Below are 20,149 nucleotides of genomic sequence, written 5' to 3' on the forward strand. Positions count from 1 at the left end.
AAGAGACAGAGTGGGAGAAATGGGATTTGGATCGATTCCCTCCCATTGAGTCTGCTGTAAAATGTGGCCAGTAGTAAACAATAGAAAGAAAGCAGTCTCTGTGGACTGGCCTTTGACTGAAGGCTCGTTCTTGGACACTGTGCAATTAATGTAAATAAAGATCACTGCTCGCATCTACTGTCTGCCAATATATCCGGACTGAATTAAACAGACATCATCAGGAAAGACATTTTAAAAGACTAATATGTGGCCAGTTATCACACTGGTGACACTATTTTACTTGTGCAGGAGATTTGTTGACTTCATGATCACTTGTTGACTCACATCCTGGTTAGACATTTATTAACCATTTATTAACCATTTCATTTTCAGCCCACAATGTCCTATACTAGAAACTAAAAAAAACTCTTTTTCAGTCTGTCAAATGGCATGCCAACTATAAGATTGAAATGTACAACATGTTATATTTAGGACACTGGTGGAATACTGTAGGTTCTGGCTAAATGTCAAATTGCCTTTCCTCTGCGTTTCAGATCGGAGCTGACATCTGTGGATTCTTTGACAACACTACTGAAGAGTTATGTCGCCGCTGGATGCAGGTGGGGGCTTTCTATCCCTTCAGCCGGAACCACAATGCTCAGGGCTACAAGGTACTGTAAAGGCATTTTGTTCTACAGTTTGTATATTGGACTGTCAGTTTGTGATTCATGTATCACATAACTATTGTTTGGTCTAAAGGGCTGCAGGGCATACCCTTCATTTCATAACACTGTATCAGTACTATAAACTCCAAGTGGTTAAGAATAGAAACGTCTTTCAGTATCTATGGAGACTGGCATCACACCAGCACATATACAACTGTGTTAGAAAATGGGAGCAGTGGGACATCTGATTTTGGGTTTAACACTCAGAATTGTCAGCTGTTGAAAATCGTTATAGCTGCTGTGGGTATTGAAACATCTGAAGCAGAAAAAAAATGCTCAAATCCAGCACTAGACACTCATGAAAGAGGTTGAGATTTTAGAGTTTATTAAAAGATTATGTTAATGTTATGTTGAATTACTACAGTATGATGTGCCACATGAAGACACAGAATACACAGCCAAAGTAGTGCCAATTCCAATTGGCCCCTTGACAAACCTTTAAATGGGTTGTGTTCGATCTTGGATTATGGCCGCTTGGATGTGTATGGTAGTATGTGATATCTAGTTTCTGCATTTGTGTTACTTTTGGAGTGACAACATACTACTGTGAATGACTATTAAGTTGTGTAGTTTCATGTACCAGCATGTTGACTGGCAACATAACATACTGCCAGTGTCATCATACAGGACAGCTTACACACCGCGAAATAAAGGGTAGCTTGTAGCATCAGGAGTCCCAGCTGATCTGTGGTTCAGACCCCCAAACACTACTGGAGGATTTGTGTTTTGCTTGTGCCAAAAAGGCTTTTTTAATGGAGGCCCATCAACTCCCAATGTAACACAAACGTAATCTAATATTAGAGCCACAAACACAAAATTTAATCCATTCCTTGCATAACTCATCACTTTCAGTACAGCCCCAAACATCCAGAGACGTCCAAAGCTTCACTAGTTACAGCTGCTAAACTATAGTTGGGTAATCACTGGATGGGCAGGTAAAGTATGTATGTTAATTCCACAGACCAGATTCTATAGAATTAACGATGAAATAAACAGGTTGTAAATTTGGGTTGTAAAGAGGACAAGCACATTATCATTTTGAATGTCATAATCCAGATCTGAGATATTAAGGACACCTTCAATGATTTTGAACTTGCTTCTTTTTGTTCTAGTTTGGGTAGTACATGCACATAAATGCCATTAAACTTACCTCTGACTTCCCTGTTTTAAAATATAGCTCTAGTTCTGGCAGAAAAATGCCTCCACTTGACATCACTTGAAAGCAACCTTCAGTTCAGATTATGCCATCTTGTTGCTCATACTATGGAGGTTGTGATCATTGTCAATCTGCTTTTCCAGAGCTCCCCCAGATGACATCATCTGAACAACTAATGATGAAAAACCCCTCGGGTTGATGTCATCTGGAGGAGTTTTCTGTTCGAAGGAAGTTTAAAAGCATGTACATTTACACACTAAACTAAAGCCGTACAAAGCAAGTTGAAAATTTGTAAAGTCGCCCTTTAATGTGACAGACAGACAGAGGAAAAGAACCCACTGAGCCTAGAAAAGTGTTTATATTGACGTTACATACTGAGCTATTATTGTAGAGGAACACAAATAACTGGGAAGAAAAGTCTGTTTCCAGCACTGAATAGCGTGAAAATTGATGCTCTCACAATATTCTTCATGTGACATTTCCATGCTCATCACTGCTGCAAAAATAGCACAGCATTGAGGTAGGGAAAGGGGGGTTAGTATGAAATTGTGTGTGTGTGTGTGTTAAAGGGTGGGGGGTGGATTTGCTGGAGGAAAGGGACATGATGATGATGAATTTGAAGTACAATTTCCACTAAACGAGACAGCTAATGTGTGACCTTTGCTTTGCCCTAATCATGGCCCTCATCACATGGCCATGCAGGCCAGTCCAAAAACAGACACACACATGCACACACACATATACACACGCGTGCACACACACACACACAGCATTTTCATCACAGTCTCAGAGGTGCCGAGGGCATAAATGATTAGCCAGATGAGAGAAGCATGGCCTGTTAACAGCTAATCACCCTCTCACTCTCCACTATCATAGAAATTAGATCATACTTGTTTCTCACACTTTTTCCATTTACTTCATTTTAGTTCACTTATGCAAACTCTGCTATTAGTCTTAAATTAAGTTAATTTCCATTTAATCACATTAAATAGGTTAATGTCCACTTATTCATTAAATAAATTAATTGATAAACTAATGTTAAAAATAGGTTTGTTCCTCCATTTCTTCTTAATTTTTTTCTCATCCCTCTTCTTTTTCCTCTTCAGGTCTGTGTTTCTGTTTCCCTCATTATTTCTCAATTTTCTTCCTTCCCTCTGTCAGATTAGTTCACTGTTTCAAACCATCTTTCTCTCTTTTAGCTTGTAAATTTAAAAAAAGTCTTTATTTTCCTCCTCTTTCATTCTCGTTTACCAACCGATCCTCTAAATTCATCCTTCTGTCTGCAGCCCCAGGATCCAGCCGCATTTGGCCCTGACTCAATGCTGGTGGAGACCTCTAAGCGCTACTTGATGATACGTTATACACTTCTGCCATACCTGTACACACTCTTCTACAAAGCCCACACCACAGGAGAAACTGTTGTACGTCCTGTCATGCATGAGTAAGTCATTCAATGTATTACTGTCCAGTCCGGGAAATATTTATGTTATATATATGTATTAGAGATCATCAGCTTTCAGTTTGTCCCTTCAGGGGTCACCAGAGTGATACATGTTCCGCACATTGATTTGGCATGAGCTTTTATGCCAGATGCCCTTAAACTAATATATATATATATATATATATATATATATATATATATATATATATATATATATATATATATATATATATATATATATATATATATATATATATTATTTTGCTTAAATGTTCATAAGATCTAATTTATAATATATTGATTGTATACTGTTCATTGTACCTCCCAAGGTTCTACTCTGACAGTGCCAGCTGGACTGTGGATCGCCAGTTCCTCTGGGGAAAACACCTGCTTATCACACCTGTACTGGACCCGGTCAGCCAACACACAAACAACAAACAAAACACTGAAGAGCACAAACACACATGCACGTACACACACACACATATATGAATATGGATTTGTCTTTATGTTCAAAAAGTGTATCATATCTAGATGGAACAGTGTGTCTTGCATTTGATTCAGATGAGATGATCAGTTACTCACACATACCCTGACCTCCACTGGGAAAACATGACATGGGATTTTCTTTGTTGCCCTCCCGTCCTCCCATGTCTTCTTCTTCTCTCTTTCACATCCTCCCTCTTTTCTCTAAGCTCTAATGAGAGCACTGACCTCATTACTAGCAGATTAGAAGTGTAGATAGAAGTGTGTATGTGTGTGTTTGTCTATGTGTTTGTGTATTTGTGTGTGCCTGAGTGTATGTGTAAATGTGCATACTTGTAAGTGCATGTGTATGTGTGCATATGCAGTGATTGCGGTCGTGTCAAAGTGGCCTGATTAATAAGCAATTTAGCATGGCCTCTTGTGAATTACGAAATAGTGGAAAGTGAATTGGATTCATGGGGGGCTGGGGGATAAAGTTACTTCAATCAGTGTGATTGGGGAAAAGTTTAAGCCTAAGACAAAATGTGGTGGGTTTATGCTTTCAGTGCATCAGGGTTTGAGCTGTCCTGAAGGGAAAGAAAGAGAGGGGGCATATGGTGATTGTGCAGGTTGTTATTTTTGTGAATTAGAAACATAAATTAGAATAAGGAATAGCAATCAAAAGTGACCCTACTTTTGGTCCTTTCAAGGCCAGAGGCAAAGCTCTGGAAACATAGGAGGATAAAAATAAATCCATTATCAGTGGGTGTGTTAGAGGCTGGCATCAATTATGAGAAACCATTCATTTTCTTTCTCTTTAAAAGCAATGTGTCCTGCATCAAAGTGCCCTGATAATTGAATAGAGTGAAATGACTGCAATAGAAATGAATCTCCATGGAGGAAAATTATGACCTTGCTTGTGATGGTGCAGAAATGCCATGGATGAGTTTACAGTCCATTAGACAAACTTATTCAGGAATTAGATCAAACGCCTGCCACATTGCACTGGTCCGAAAAACTGGGTGTGCATGGATGCATTCAACCCTGCAGTTCACACTTAATGCATCATGGCACATACTGACATCTCGACAGGACATATATGTTTGAAACCATAGCATATAATTGCACAAATACAGTTGGAATGGAAAATAATAATGGAAGATATTTTTTCTCTCCCAGAGGGAGTTCAGCTATATAATCTATTTATCCAACATATCATCCACTGAGTTAGAGAAATTCTGAAATATATTTGTTCACATTTCCAGAGTTTGCATTAAACTAAACCCAAGGAGAACACTAAAGATGAAGAACCACGCTGCTTGATCAATACTGACAAGACCCCATACTGAACCTACCCTCCTCTAGAGCTTGCTGACATTCATGGCAGAAAATATCAAATAGGTGGCATAATATAACCAATTATAGCTGACCTTTATCTGCTGTTGAAAAGTAACATAGCAGCCAAGCGTAGCACATTGACGTAAGCTTTAGAGGCATTACACAACTTGAGATGGTTTGTTTCCATAAGACGCATAAGATGTGGTTGAATATGCAGAATAAGTTGCAGAGGAGTTGTTCCATTAAATTCAGATGTACACAGTGTTAATTTCTCATCCATCATGTTTACTTTCAAGAAACACTTTAAACAGGCATTGGTAAGTTCTCAATTACAGTGCTGACAGTTACAATGAACATGTAATTATTCTGTATAATTTGAGTTTATGAAGAGTTCAAATAAAATGTAATTACATTTAATAATAATGCTTATGGTGTCAGTGAGCTGCAGTGCTATGGTTCAAGCCAGGAAGAGGGCAGGTGAAGAGAGCTCTCACTCTGTTACAAATACATCAGGATGCGAACGGCCAAACGAAGAGATAGTATCAGCTACCTGAGAGAGGTCACAGTCTGATCTTTACCAATCATTCACATCACACCAGCTCTTTCTTTTTTCATTGTTCTCATCTCTGTCTCTCTCTATTTATCACTTTGTCGGCTTACCTCTCCCTTTTTCTAATGATGCTCTTGCTCTATCATTCAGATCAGTGGATGCGTTAACCTTGATCTCTGTGATAAACTTGGGTGAACTCATGCACTCTCTCTCTGTCATCCCCTCTGGTCTTCCACTCTACCTCATCTTGCCCATTTTCTCTTTAGCTTATCCTTTCATCAAACATTGGCTTCCTTTTCTCATCTGCATTCTCTTAATCAGCTGCTGTCAACTCACCCTTGTGATCCCGTTTGATTTCATCCCATCTCTCTTCACCCACTCTTCCTTCCGCTCTCATCTACCTCAGCTACCATCTGATCATTCTGCCAGCATGAATCTTTAGCCCACCTGATCAAATCTTACCTTATGGCTAACAGAGCTTCAGTACTCTAAATGGGGATACAGACACCCATGCCTTGTCTCTCTCAATCACAGTTAGCAGCAATGCTAAGTCCTGCCGTCCCTTACTATTAGTTAGCAGGGTGAGTGAGAGGCACAGTGAGCAAATCAGACACCAGAAAACGAGGTGTAGGGGGAGCATCCATTTCCCCGGTCTACCATCCCACAGACTGTGCAGTGCTTTTGACAGTTGATCTGGCTAAAACCATTAACATGGCCCCTAACGAGGACACTAAAGCCAGTTCATTAAAGCAATATTTATGTCTAATATATATTGATCTTTAGTGTTTGGTATGTGCGCTTTTCAAGTTTGTTCTTTTTGCCTCTGATTGATCATCTATTCTCTCACCTGGTTATTGTTTCCCATCCTCCTCTCACCCTCCCCTCATACTTCTAATGACAGGCCTTAGAACGCCACACAATAGGACATGTTGCGGAAGACAGAGTGAGTTGCTCTTGCCATTTTGACAGACAGCCTCAGCCTACAACACAGACAAAGTGAATTTCATAATTATTTATTTATTTATTTTCCGAGAAAGACCTGTAGTACACTCTTTCTTTGACTGTGCTCTTTGTGTTTATCTCTTGCCCTCCTTCTGTTCTGCCCTGTCAGAAAGAGCAGAGAAGTGACAATGCTATCAAAGGCTTGGCGCTCTTCTATTGATTGTTCCTGTCTGTCCACCACCTTAAGCCATCTAAAGCTGTCATCTATCACTTGTCTCTTGTTGCCGTCTTTTCCATCATCTGTTGCATCATAGCCCTGTAGACAGAAATGTCACAGGGTCTTTGTGGAAACTTTCTATCAGATGATAGGAGGTTTTAAAATAACTTTCCTTGATGGGAACATTTTATCTTCTTCTTATTTATTATTAAGTTGTAGTGATCTATAGCATCAGGAAGTATCCATGCTTCCTTTGTGGTGTATTGCTTTCTTCTCATGTTTAGCCTTGTAAGATTAAAGTGTCAGGATGGGTGCAGAAAGCTGAAACAAGTGTTACTGACTGCAAACACAAATCAAACACAGGCATGCTTTCACACAAGACATGACGCCCTTTGATGTCTACTCCACAAATCATTGGCTGTACTATTGAAAGATTTAAAAAAATGAAAAAATATTTTGTTCTTGTTTTCTACAGGGAGTGGACAGTGTGGAGGCATATATACCAGATGCTGTGTGGTATGACTATGAGACGGTAAGAATATGTTCGGCCTATTTTAACATTTTTTGATAATTTCCTATAAAGCACATCAATTCCTCACATCCAAAGAGAAATTATCAATAATGTTGTTTACAGGAAGCCATTTCTCTTTCAGTTGAAACTGTTGCTAAGATATTTTGCATACTTTCTACTTTATGAAAAAAGGTAATTTAAAAATAATGCATTCTAAATCAAAGCCACTTGAAAGCTCTTTGATGCTGTCTTTAGAAACTTAAGTATCATATATATGATGGACGTATGATAACAACTGGCTAAATGGGATTTAATTTAAGGATATTGTATAAGAATGCATGTGTTCAATCAAAACCACAAATATTTCAAAGGGGCTTATCAGTATTATGTTACATTGTTAAACTGAACACAAGTCTTCACAAGTCTTTGCCTTAAGTTCTTTGTTTGAGTCTGAGAGACGAGAGCGATAAGACCGAGCTAGAGCGAGGACAAAGATAGAGTGAAAGAAGGGACAGAAAAGAGGAAAGAGAGAGACTATCTTCCTGACAGAGAGATAAAAGAGGTGCTGAGTTCCCTTGGGACCTTATTTGGGTGTCACAGCGGCAATGTAAAGTACCCGCTGATCAGATGAACGATTAGATTGGCTGTCTTGCTGTTGGGCCCTTGTCCCAGTTGGTCCCCTGTGATTATCTGGGTAGGAGGATGGAAGGATGTGGACGTACTGATGTAGCAAAAATGACCACGAAAAACAAGTTACAAAGGAAATAAAAAATGGGAAAACCAAATGGATGAAGGAGGGAAAACAGTGAGGAAATGGGACTTGAACAAACAGAAAATAGGGAAAAGATTGAGGACATAAAATATAAAACAGTTGAGGAGAAAAAAGGGGTTGACAATAACTACAGTATGAAGAGGAGTGAGAAGAGAGTTGGCAACAAGGAATAAGGAGAAAAAGAGAAGACAAGGCTAGAGAAGACCTCCTTAAGGCAGACAATGAGGGGGTGATAAGATCTGAAATTGCTTATAGACGCTCCACTAACTTCTGCCCACACGCACGCCCAAACTCTACTGTACTGCATAAAATGTTACGCACACACACAAACACACACACACACACACACACACACACACACACACAGTGGGGATGGAGAAAAATGGGATAAGAAAAGAATTAGAGCACCACAAGAGAGAAAAACAGGACGTGGAGAGGAAGTAGGTAGAAGTAGAATGAGAGAAGGAGGAGAGAAGAGAGTTTTAAATTGTTTTAGGCTGGTCTGAGGATTCAGTCCTCAAGGGAACAGAAATTAACTGTGCTCTATCTGGGCCCTGAGAGAAATGAGTGGAGAGACACAGAGAGCATGAGAGAAAGATGTAGAGAAATTATGCATGTATGCTTTTCCTAAGTAAATGGCACCAGAACAGCACACTCATACATTATTATCATGTCCAAAATAAGTAATTCCCATTCTATCCTGAAGTGACTCAGTGGATTCTATATTTCTAGATAGTTATGTGGTAAAACGTTAAGAGGCCGTGGTATTTTCCAATTTAAGGGTCACTCCAGTAACAACTTAAAAAATAGAAAATCATTTACCTCTTTTAGCTTTCACTCATGGATTTACATATAAAATTCAAATGGCCATTTTTTTTCGCTACAAAGCTTTCCCAGTGGAGTCCATAGTGAAGTTTTGTGGAGATTCTGGATCAAACAACTTAAGAGCTGGCCACATAAAGCCAGGGCAGTTTCTATGACTAGGTACCGCTGAGGATACATGTGAAAGATAAAGCAGAAAAAACGCATTTTTTGAATACTTTTTGACTAATTTTGTAAGCTTATGCAATGAAACTTTATGCAACAACTTATGCAATCAGGTTAAGTATCTACAATTTTGAAGAGTGGAATTTATTGCTGAAAGGGCGAAAAGGCATTTTTAATATCTGTGGGTTTGCTTTGCTGTTGCAGGAGTTTGTATAGTATGCTCCTTTTACTGTGTTTATCTGCCACGTAGTTTTGGACCCATTAGTACTCTGTCTTAAGCATTGCATCAGACTAATAACTGATCCATTTGCACAAATGGCAAACACACATTTTTCCACATTTCTTCTTCAGTTTTAAAGAGACCTAGAGTCAAGCTGTGTTTTAGAGATGGTAATTTAATGTTAATCACATTCAGTATTTTGGAAAATACTGTACAAAACCAGTAGAACATTATAACCACTGGCCTACTGCTGATGGGGCATCATGGAGGTTGCCTTGCCCGCGGAGCAACTCACAGGGGAATTTAGGCAAGTTAATATATTCTGTTGTCCTGTCAATCAGATGGAACTGCTGGCAGACCGCAGAAAGGTGGTTCAGATGTACCTACCAGCTGACAAGCTTGGTTTACACATCAGAGGCGGTGCAGTCCTTCCTACTCAGAGACCTGATGTCACTACCACATACAGGTACAGACACACGCACACACACACACAGATTTGAACTTAAATAATTTTTAAATATTGCAAAAATCAATGACACTTATGACACTGTTTCAGGTGAAACTGGTGTGTAAATAGATACAAAAAATACACCTACATTATTAATCATCTAAATTAATCTTTCTTTTCCCTTTGTTATTGTAATTCATGTGCACCTTTTTGAACAGGTGGTTTTAGCTAAAGTTTGATTAATTGAATTGTTTTTACACATGCATATAGTATTTGTTCCTTTGTGCGTGTTTCTGGTTATTTCTTTAGTCGCCGTAACCCCATGGGTTTGATCGTTGCTCTTGATGACAACAACCAGGCAGCTGGGGAGCTATTTTGGGATGATGGAGATTCTAGAGGTATTGTTGCTTTTCTCATTTCCTCTTTTCTTTGTGCATTGTGCACATGTGCTGACGAGTGTCAGACAGGATCATCTGCATCTTCTTATTGCCACTCACACAGGCATTCTTTTATAAGTGTTAAGTTGAAGCCTGTATCTTAAACACAGTGAATCATGAGTCAGTGTCATTGTTCAAACATTGTCAATCAGATCACACACTTACAAATAAAGGTCAGTTTCACTAGGATGTGACTGTCAAATACCTGTGACAAACATCTGCTCTCTCTCTTTTTACAGAAACAGTGGAAAACGGCAAATATATCCACTACACTTTCTCTGTTCTCAATGTAAGTTCCCTTCATACGCATCTAAACAATTTTCAGACATATTCCCTCAGGTTCAAAGTTCAAAACCACCAGAGACTGGTGACTTCCCCAGTCCGAACACCATGCATGCTTAATGTTAAAGTGCCAAAGCTTTCTGACTGTTTTTCTGACTACAGACAGAAAACCAATTGGGACAGCAGTTTGACTAATGAACATGAGTTTGGGGAGTCTATAAGCTGTTTGGTACATTACATGATTAAAATCTTCTAGTATTTTTATAAAAACAAAATGTATACTGCACCACAGATTGCAGATTGAGTAATGACCATTAACCTTTTAAGTTTTTTAAACAGGTCACTTTAAGTGATATATACAGCAGGCATATTATTGTGTGTCCTCTGCCTTTTAGGGACAACTGACAATGCAAGTGACCCATGCTGGCTACAAGGACCCAAACAACCTTAAGTTTGAGAACATCACTATTATTGGGGTACCCTATGCTCCCATTTCAGTCTCTGTCACTAATGGAACCCTTGGAAATTCCACACTGCCCGGCGCTAACATACAGTATGATGGAAACAAAAAGGTTAATATTTTTTGTGTGTTTGCACATGTGAATTTTTCTGGTGTACAAATTTTAATGGAAAATGAACAAAGAATATGTTTCACTTTTTGTATTATTGTGGTTAGGTAGAAAAAATCATTGGTAAAAAATAATTTAGTAGGCTTTCTGTGCTGTTACTTTATTGATCCCTGTGGGGACATTCAAGGCAATGCAGCTAGGTATCATGTCAGGTGCTTGTTCAGGGTTTAGTGTCTTCCCCATGGACACTATGACTTGAAGAGAGGGGGCTCAGACAGCCAACCTTCAATTAGTGGAGGGCCCCCTCTAACATTTTTTTTATGTCTGTCAGAATACAGCATGATGAGTCATATTTCTTGAAAGTTGCACTAATCATAATTTTTATATGAATGGCCTAACATGAACAATTTCACTTGTCAACCCACAGAAGAATGTCATTTGATTCTGCAGTTGCCTTGAGCTGCACAAAGCAATTTAGCCTTTGCTATCTTATTGTTTTGCTTCACTGATGTAATTTTCAGTCCCTCCTTTCTTACGGCGTTGTTTCAGTGAAAAGCTGTGATAAACTGACTCTACGCTGAACCCTGACTGTCGCGGACCAAACAGCAGACAGACAAAGTTAGCACTAGTGACAAAATTGAGCACTTAGTAGCTGAAACATTACTCCTGAAAAATAATAACGCTGCTCTGTGTCTGCTGGATGAAAACAAAAACTATCATAGCTTTACTTAGAATTACTAGTATATTATTACTTGAAAAATGGTTACATCTAATCTTTGTTTGGGTACTAGTGTGACGCACTGCATGAATAAAAGTTGCAGTACTGTTGGATCACAGATGTAGGTTGGATGAGTTCTGCAGTGGCCATTTGTTTCCATAGAACCAGGAATGAATCAGTTACTGTATGTTTCAAGGTAAGTCTCTGTAAGTGTAAGAAATGATAACAATTTACATGAAGTGAGGATCATAAGAAGCTTCGTGTGGATGCGTGAGAAGAAATTGAGAAATGGTGAAAAAGAATGACTAAGAGCAATGAGTCAGTACTCATACAGAAAAAAAGGCAAGAGGGTGTGTAAAGTGTCAAGAGGTCCTGTTAAGTAAGACTATACTACCTGCTTTGTGTGGTTGTGTATATTTGTGTGCACACATGTGGTCATTTGTGGGTGGTAGTACTGCAGCTGGGCTTGTGTAGAACCTCAAGGTCTCTCTGGTCACACACACAAGAAACCATTTATCAAATGACTCTGAGTGGTAATCATTTCTTGGGGGTGAAGGGTAAATGTGCTGTTACGCCTAAACCCTAAATTGTCATGTCCATCAGTCTTTGTATGTGCAGTCAGACTGGGCCTTGAATATAGCTCACAGACACCAAACATCATTAATTCCATATACACTCAAATAAAACAGCTCTTTGCAATTTATGAGTCACATTGGATCACTGTGTTTTCTTTTTTTTTTCTTTTACGTAATTGCCTTTGTAACAATTTTCTGCATAATATAGCCTATACAGTCTTGTTGATGTCTATGCTGTTTATAGTGTAGTGCTCAGTCCCATTGCAGTCTTAATCCCTTCCCTCTATCTCTCTTTAATTTCCTTATACTTTGTAGTTTCCTCTGCCTATTCTTGCTATTGCAGTCTCTTTGCACTCATGGTTGCACTCATGCACTTATTGTGTGCATGTATTTCCTGTATGTTGCATTTTACATAACAGGGCTAATGAAGCATAATTCTAAAACACACACACAGATACACGCACAGAGAAAAGACTGTTGAAGATCCCTGACGTTTGCTCACCAGGTGACAATGCATCAGACGGTAATTGTTGTGACTAGAGTAAAAAGGGCTCCCAGAGATGTGTAGTAAGAATAACTCCTATATCGCAGCAGACGTAAAAGAAACAGTGTAGAAGATGAAGAAACAGTGAAGGAAGTTAACAGCTGTGTTGTAATTGAGAGCATCCAGACTGTAACGTCATGCCCACAACCTGTTTGAAGGTAGCATGTCTGAGCTTATTTGGAGAAAGAGATTGTTCACTTTGAGATTACTTGGGATGGATGTCCCCAGACTGGCTTCCTTGGATAAATAATTTTCCTGGCTGTCCTTCCTTTTTCCGTTTCATCAAATACACAGGTTCTGTTCTTGCACAGCCTATCCCTGACCCTTGGAGAGACCTACCTTGTGAAGTGGGAAACTGCGCAAGAAGACTACCAGCGTTTTGACTGCTATCCAGAGGAAAATGCAAATGAGACTAAGTGCAAGGACAGAGGCTGTATCTGGGAGGTGAGGAGTGATACGTGCAATGTTCCCGGGGCACTTGTGCACAATATTTCTATGTTCTAAAAAAAACATTATTTTCTCTCTGTTCTTAGAAAAGCAACATTCCTCATGTTCCTTGGTGCTTTTACCCTAAAGACTATGGCTACACCGTCACGACCACAGAAGAAACCAACTCAGGCATGATAGTTAATATCACTCGGAACATGAAATACAGGAGCAGTGGTCGCCCAGATTCACCAGACATTAACACACTCTGTGTTATGATCCATTACCACACCAGTGACATGCTGCAGTTCAAGGTGTTTGTTTTTTATTCCTCATGCTAGCAGTGGCAGATTCCTTTGCATAAAAGGTTTATCTTTTCTTTTTTTATCGCTTTTTCATTAACCCACACACAAGCTATTGTTCTAACATCTCCACCCCGTCCAGATTTGGGACCCGACCACAGAGCGTTATGAGGTTCCAGTGCCGCTGAATGTTCCTGACGCTCCTGAGACTGATGAGAACAAGAGGCTTTACAAAGTGCTTATTACCAAGAACCCATTTGGCATCCAAGTCATAAGGAAAAGCACAGGAACCAAGATGTGAGCAAGATATTGCTGCCTAATTGTTTAGGACAATCAACTCCTATAAGGAGTTGATTAAATAAACTTGTAAATTTACTTTTTTATCAGCGACTCCACACGTTAATGAACATATATGTTGTAAATGTGTCAGAGTTAGTCAAAAGCTAGTTTTTATCTCTTGTCACTGGACAGATTTTACAGTGTTGCACTTTTAAAGCTCAAATACAAGATTAGGACAAGCAATAGAATAAGACTTTAGATAAAATATAGAACTGTTTCTAGGCAAGATGCTAGTATAATTTAAGTAACTGTGCTGAGTCAGCTTTCTGGTATTATACACCCAGTGCATAGGAAAAAAGTTACTCAGCACCCAAAGTAGTTTCCTCTTGTTCAGTGGTCGTGATAATGTCACATGGAGCAGTTGAGTGACTTTTCAAAGCATTACGACATTGTTCTGTAGTTAAGCCTTTCGTGTTTTTTAGTGTCAGGTGAAATTTTACTAAATAAAATTTATGAAACAAGTTGAAGGGATGTCTGCAGTTACTATGAGTTATTATGGGTATTTGTGTCAAACATATTATGAATAACCCTCTCACTGATTTAATCCTCTGTCATTTTTTTCAGTTGGGACTCCTCTGTGCCAGGTTTTACCTTCTCAGACATGTTCATGCAAGTGTCTACTCGACTGTCATCAGAGTTTGTCTATGGCTTCGGAGAAACAGAGCACCGCAACTATAAACACGACCTTAACTATCACACCTGGGGTATGTTCTCTAAGGACCAACCACCTGGTGTAAGTATCACACTGAAGTATATTCTTTACACATATCTGCAAATGTGAAAAGAAATCATTAGTACGGTACACGTTTATCATACTTAATAGTAGTTTTCTACCACACCATAGGATTGTTTGGCAGGTAATGTTTCCATGAACAAATTCTGACATTTTAACTAAATTATTGTTTTGAGTGCTTGTTGTTTTCCTTTTCCTTTTTTCAATTGCCATGCTCCATCAAAACTAATATGATGCTTGTAATGGCCTATGTATCAAAGCCCCCTGCACTGAATGACTTTAACATCACGCTCTCTGGAGACTGCAGAGGTGACTTGTAAACAACCTTCCTGCACATTATGTAAACTTGTCTTTCTCTCGTTCATGTCACTTTGTTGCGTGAACGGCAGGTTTAGAGTGTCATCATGTTTTTGCAACCAGGGTCAAGGCCAGACACGATGAGGGTTACACCTGCATCAGCATTATCAAGCCTAATTGCTGAGCTGTCAAGGCAGCTCCACAGGGTTCAGACAAATGTTATGAGGTCCATCGGAGAGTAAGGGAATTAAAGTTCACGTGGTAAAAAAGGAAGAAAAAGGGATTGCTCTTGAAAAATTAGGAAATAATATATAAAATATAGATAGAATAACACAATCTTTGTCTTTTTGATTTATAAGACAACGCGTCTTATATGACAACCAATTACCACAGATGAGACTAAAAGAAGATGAAGCAACAGTATGGAGTATGAAATATGCAATGACATGGTAGCACTGTGAGCAAAAAACAGAAAACTCCTATAAATATTACATCTAGACTAAGCTAAGTTTTTTGGAAATCAGTTTTAGTACTTTGTCCGTCAGTCATGGTGAAAGGCTAAGTCACTGTCAATGCTTTCAATATTTGCTGGTTAATACAAATTGTTTTCATGGCATTTGGGTAAATCCAAAGCTGTTATTGGTTAGTATGCATGTGTGTAACTATTGTACGATTGTGTATTACAAACAACCACCTGATTAACCCCCTTTATCAAATGATCATCTGACATATGTCATTGTAGAAGGACCAAAGCACAGTGTTTGGTTGGCCTAAGTTAACATACAGCTATCTTGTATAAGAACAATACTGCTCAGGTCTTTTTTGTTGTTGTTTTTTTATCAAAATGTTTGCAGACGTTTTGTTATCCACAAGGATATCAAACTCCGGCAACATGATAGTGTCACAGTTTTTTATAAGGACGGACCCAAGTGAAGAGACGGTGAGAGGGAGTTAACAGATAAACTGGTTTATTAATCAGAAGCTAAAGGGTTAACATAAATTTGCTCCTGAGAGGAGGACACAAAAAACCGACAGGTAGCAAACTTTTAAACACGAGGATAAATGGCAGAGGTAACTAAACCGAATCAAAAACAGAACAAACCAAACCTCGGGCAGGGGGACAGGAAACAGAGTTCAAAAACAAGAACCAGGAATCCAAAAAACAGATGTCAAGCAAACCAGGGAGCAAGGTGCACTGTCCGGGAGTTAGACAGAGGATCTGCCAGGAGACTGTGGGGGGAGCTGGGTATAAATGGACTGGGAACAGGTGAAAACAATCAGGCTAATGAATTAACATGAGGCAGGAAGCATGTTAATGGGACTACAAAATAAAAGTCCTAGGGAGGAAGTGGAACTGAAGGTCAGATCATGACAGATAGAAACATGTTTCAAGGTAGAAAGTAGAGGGAGCATCTTTGGTCTCTATCTTGTAGTGTGGAGGTTGCATCCTTAATCATTAACTGGGTTTTGTGCCATCGAACAAACACATGGTGTGTGTGTTTCAACAAATAGCAAGAAGACATCCACGCAAAAAAGGAGATAGAGCCAGTCCACAGAGCCATTATATCACAATTTACCAACTTCTTACGTGCCGGAAGTGAAGGAGGCTGATGGAGTGTGACATGCTCATAAGTTTCCATTGTAGGACAGTGACATCTAAAAGAGGCAGATTTCTTTTATCCCACCACATTTATATTTGTTCGTTGTTGCCCTCTGTAGTTGCATTGTCACAATGGTGAAAAGTAACAATTGCACCAGCTCAGTAGTCCACACTTACTCCCACAAGAACAATGTATTGTTACCTCGACATAATTACTCATTGTGCTTACTGTATGTGCATGCGGGATGCAGGCTGCCTTCGGGGGCAAAAGCACACGAGATAAGTAGGAATCCTGATAGTTAAGTACCAAACACTCTGTTAATAATTTCAGAGTTAACCTAAGCTTTGTTTAGGACATCCTGATATTGGTATAGTGCTCAGCAGCAACACAAATCCCAAAATAACCTCTCTGTTGGTGTCTTCCAATTCTGGGCAGTTTCCAAACTTCATCTAAATTCTCTGAGACTTGGAGCAACATTAGGTGGAAGTCTGCCTGTAAACAAATGTTTCAGACAGTGCGCATTCATTTGCATTATGAATAGTTGTAGGAACATTTTTGCCTCCTTCGGGGTAAATGGTTGAATGTTGACAGCACTGAGAGCAAGCCTCTTGTAACAGTGTTGTTGTCATAGCCAAAAAAACCCATAGGTACAATAAGAAATGCTCTGTCAGCTGTAAAGAAAAATGCTCATGAATAAACAAATTAATGCACAAGCACACATTAGTACAAACAACAGAAAAGGCCAATTCTTTAACAAATGTGCAAAGTTGTCACACTTCCCCTTTGAAAGTCGCTCCCCGTCCCTCTGCTACAGGACAAGATGAATTGCTATGGAGTGCATCCCTTCTACATGGGCCTTGAGAACACTGCAGATGCTCATGGTGTGCTGCTGCTTAATAGTAATGCCATGGGTAAGGAAAACACACACACATGAATACATACACATACACAATGTCAAACAGATGCTTGTAGATACACATGCATTTCCAGGAAGAGTGCATCCACACTATACAAATGCAACCAAACACACTCACACTCAATTAAATAAACATTGAGCAATATTATGTTTGAATGAATGAGGCTATCCTCCATGTTTTCTAAGTAGTTTTGCATAAAACCAAAAGAGTGCAATGAGCGCTTCCTCTGATTTTCATTACGGTACACACATAGGTGTAGAGAACATAAACACACTCCTCGCAAAGCTTAGATAAATGAACATGGATCACACATACACACCAACTTTTATACCCAAGCATTTTGCAATTTGTCAAATGAAATTCAACCGTCTTTATGATAAGAAGTGAAAAAACATTCCTGCTCTTAAATCTCAAAACTATTTGGTTTACATTTTTCTGATTTTTTTTTTCTTGAGAAAGTGTCGTAGTGTAGAGTAAAATATTTTAGTTAAAGTATTTGTTGTTCTTTCATCATTGCATTACTTGCTGTATTCCTGTTTTCAAAGCTTTAACCCTTTTTGGAATCAAGCAAGCTGTAGCATGAAACTTAAAATCAATCCACCAAGGGCATGGATATAAAAAAATGATATATAAAATAAATACTAAGTCAAAGCCGGTGGTGTTTCATAGAATCACACAAGGTACTCTATTATTTTGCCGTGTGATGCTCATGGTTTGACCTTCTCTGATTGGCTACAATGGTGAATCTTTATGAAAAGCTTTAAATAGGGAATATCTCAATGATGCTGCCAGCATTGTTCAGTGACTCTGTGTCAGAGGAGGTGTCCATTGCACCTGTCCATAATAACAATAATAATTAATAATTAGAAATTATAAGACTGTACAGACAGTAGCTTAAGTGCTAAAAAGAATATGTGTAACACAGATTAAGTCAACACAGACACGTAAACACATGTATAACGTAATATTTATAGTCTTATTTGCTTAATGTCCAGATGTAACTTTCCAGCCTACTCCAGCTTTGACATACCGAACTCTGGGGGGAATCCTAGATTTCTACATGGTCCTGGGACCTACGCCTGAGATGGTGGTGCAGGAGTACACTGCGGTAAGTCTTCTTGGACTTCTGGTTTGTTTGTGAGTGTAACCGTGTGCACTCATCTGTGTGTTTCTGTGCCTAAGTATCTGTGCGTGCGCGTGTGTGTTTTGTGTCTGGCCCTGGGCTGTTGTTGATGGACAGCAGCAGCTGGGAGTTCTCCGCTTCATAGCGCTCCTTCATTTAGCCAATCACACACAGACACACACACACACACACACACACACACTTGGTGGACACTGTCCTGTTTTCCTCCAAAAGAACTTTTATCTGTGCTGAAGCGTTTGACTTCCTTGTTTGTTTGTCTTCTTAACAGCTGATTGGACGGCCTGTTCTACCTGCCTATTGGTCCCTTGGGTTCCAGCTCTGTCGTTACGGTTACGCCAGTGACAATGAGATAAAAGAACTATACAATGACATGAGGGCGGCTGGTATACCCTATGTAAGTTCAAAGAAATTTGAGATTTTAGTTTTTCTATTTGAAATAAACAAGTTTAGTTTTGTCTGCATTTAATGACAGCTTAAGATCACTAAGCTCTGACTTAATACAATTAAATGCTGTTTGCAGCTTCCCATCAACAGTAGTAGAATATTAATTACAGTTGTGATAGACAATATTTTAAACAATCAAACCACAACTTTTATTTTCCTATTTAAAATTAGATAAAGGTATTTTGTCCAAACATATATTGTATGGGCAACATAATCCAGCTTTTAATTTTTTTTTTCTTCACTGTACTTGAAGTAGACATGATATTATCTATAATGTTTGAAAGTAACAAAAAAATGTTTTTTTAACTTCAGTTAATACTTTAATTTGAAATTTAAATTGCAGGTTTCACAGGATCTACACATTTACAGTTTGCGTAAAAAAAATCAAACATTCTGTGACAGCATTCTGTATAACTATTACGAGATGTCTAACTATGCAGAACAGAACCTAAAACTTCTGATCTACAGAATATGTTTTTACAAAGCTTTAACTGGAGAGCAGCTGACGCCAGCCAAAAAGAAGCCTGCATCATTAACTGGAATGAAAGAAGCACAAAATGCAGCAACGTACAAAGGCTACACGTCAGCTAACTTTAAAGACTAAGCAACTAGACTGTAACAAACACACCAGGCAGCCATTGCAGATAAAGTTTTGTTCTCACTGGAAGGGATCAGGCAATAAGGAAATGAAAGCCTCACTTCTCTCATAGCTCATGTGTTACATTCCATATGTTAAGAGTAACTTACCAGATGTCCATAATTATTAGCAGGCATTTGACATTATTAGAGTTGAATATGCAATTGTTGTTTTCCTGCCATGAATTTTTCAAATAAATGTAAGTAATTATTTTCCTTTTCACAACAATGATTGATTGATTCATTCACATTTTAACTATACATAGAGCATAATAACATAGAGTTGCAGCAAAAAGCTTCCCAAGCCATCAAGTGAAATGTGTCTTTTACTGTGATATGGTCATTCTGATGGTCAAAAGCAAAAGGTTTTCTTGTTTAAATTAGGGCTATATGTTTTTTAAAATTCTGCTCTCGATTTGTACAGCTATAAAACA

General features: G+C 38.8%; 1 protein-coding gene across 2 annotated transcripts in view; it reads left to right on the forward strand.

Moving 5' to 3' along the window:
* Positions 1-20,149, forward strand: part of LOC137128993 (sucrase-isomaltase, intestinal-like) — a 65,878-nt gene that overhangs the window by 24,627 nt on the left and 21,102 nt on the right. For both annotated transcript variants that reach the window (XM_067507742.1, XM_067507741.1), the window contains exons 17-31: positions 534-650; positions 3,147-3,301; positions 3,631-3,715; positions 7,289-7,345; positions 9,645-9,769; positions 10,061-10,149; positions 10,428-10,477; positions 10,866-11,042; positions 13,171-13,320; positions 13,410-13,616; positions 13,747-13,901; positions 14,508-14,676; positions 17,389-17,485; positions 18,487-18,599; positions 18,904-19,029. In XM_067507742.1, coding sequence (XP_067363843.1) covers positions 534-650; positions 3,147-3,301; positions 3,631-3,715; positions 7,289-7,345; positions 9,645-9,769; positions 10,061-10,149; positions 10,428-10,477; positions 10,866-11,042; positions 13,171-13,320; positions 13,410-13,616; positions 13,747-13,901; positions 14,508-14,676; positions 17,389-17,485; positions 18,487-18,599; positions 18,904-19,029 — 1,872 coding nt within the window. The remainder of the gene's footprint in view (positions 1-533; positions 651-3,146; positions 3,302-3,630; positions 3,716-7,288; positions 7,346-9,644; positions 9,770-10,060; positions 10,150-10,427; positions 10,478-10,865; positions 11,043-13,170; positions 13,321-13,409; positions 13,617-13,746; positions 13,902-14,507; positions 14,677-17,388; positions 17,486-18,486; positions 18,600-18,903; positions 19,030-20,149) is intronic.

This window comes from Channa argus, chromosome 6 (genome assembly GCF_033026475.1).
Source record: "Channa argus isolate prfri chromosome 6, Channa argus male v1.0, whole genome shotgun sequence".
NCBI classification, from domain to species: domain Eukaryota; kingdom Metazoa; phylum Chordata; class Actinopteri; order Anabantiformes; family Channidae; genus Channa; species Channa argus.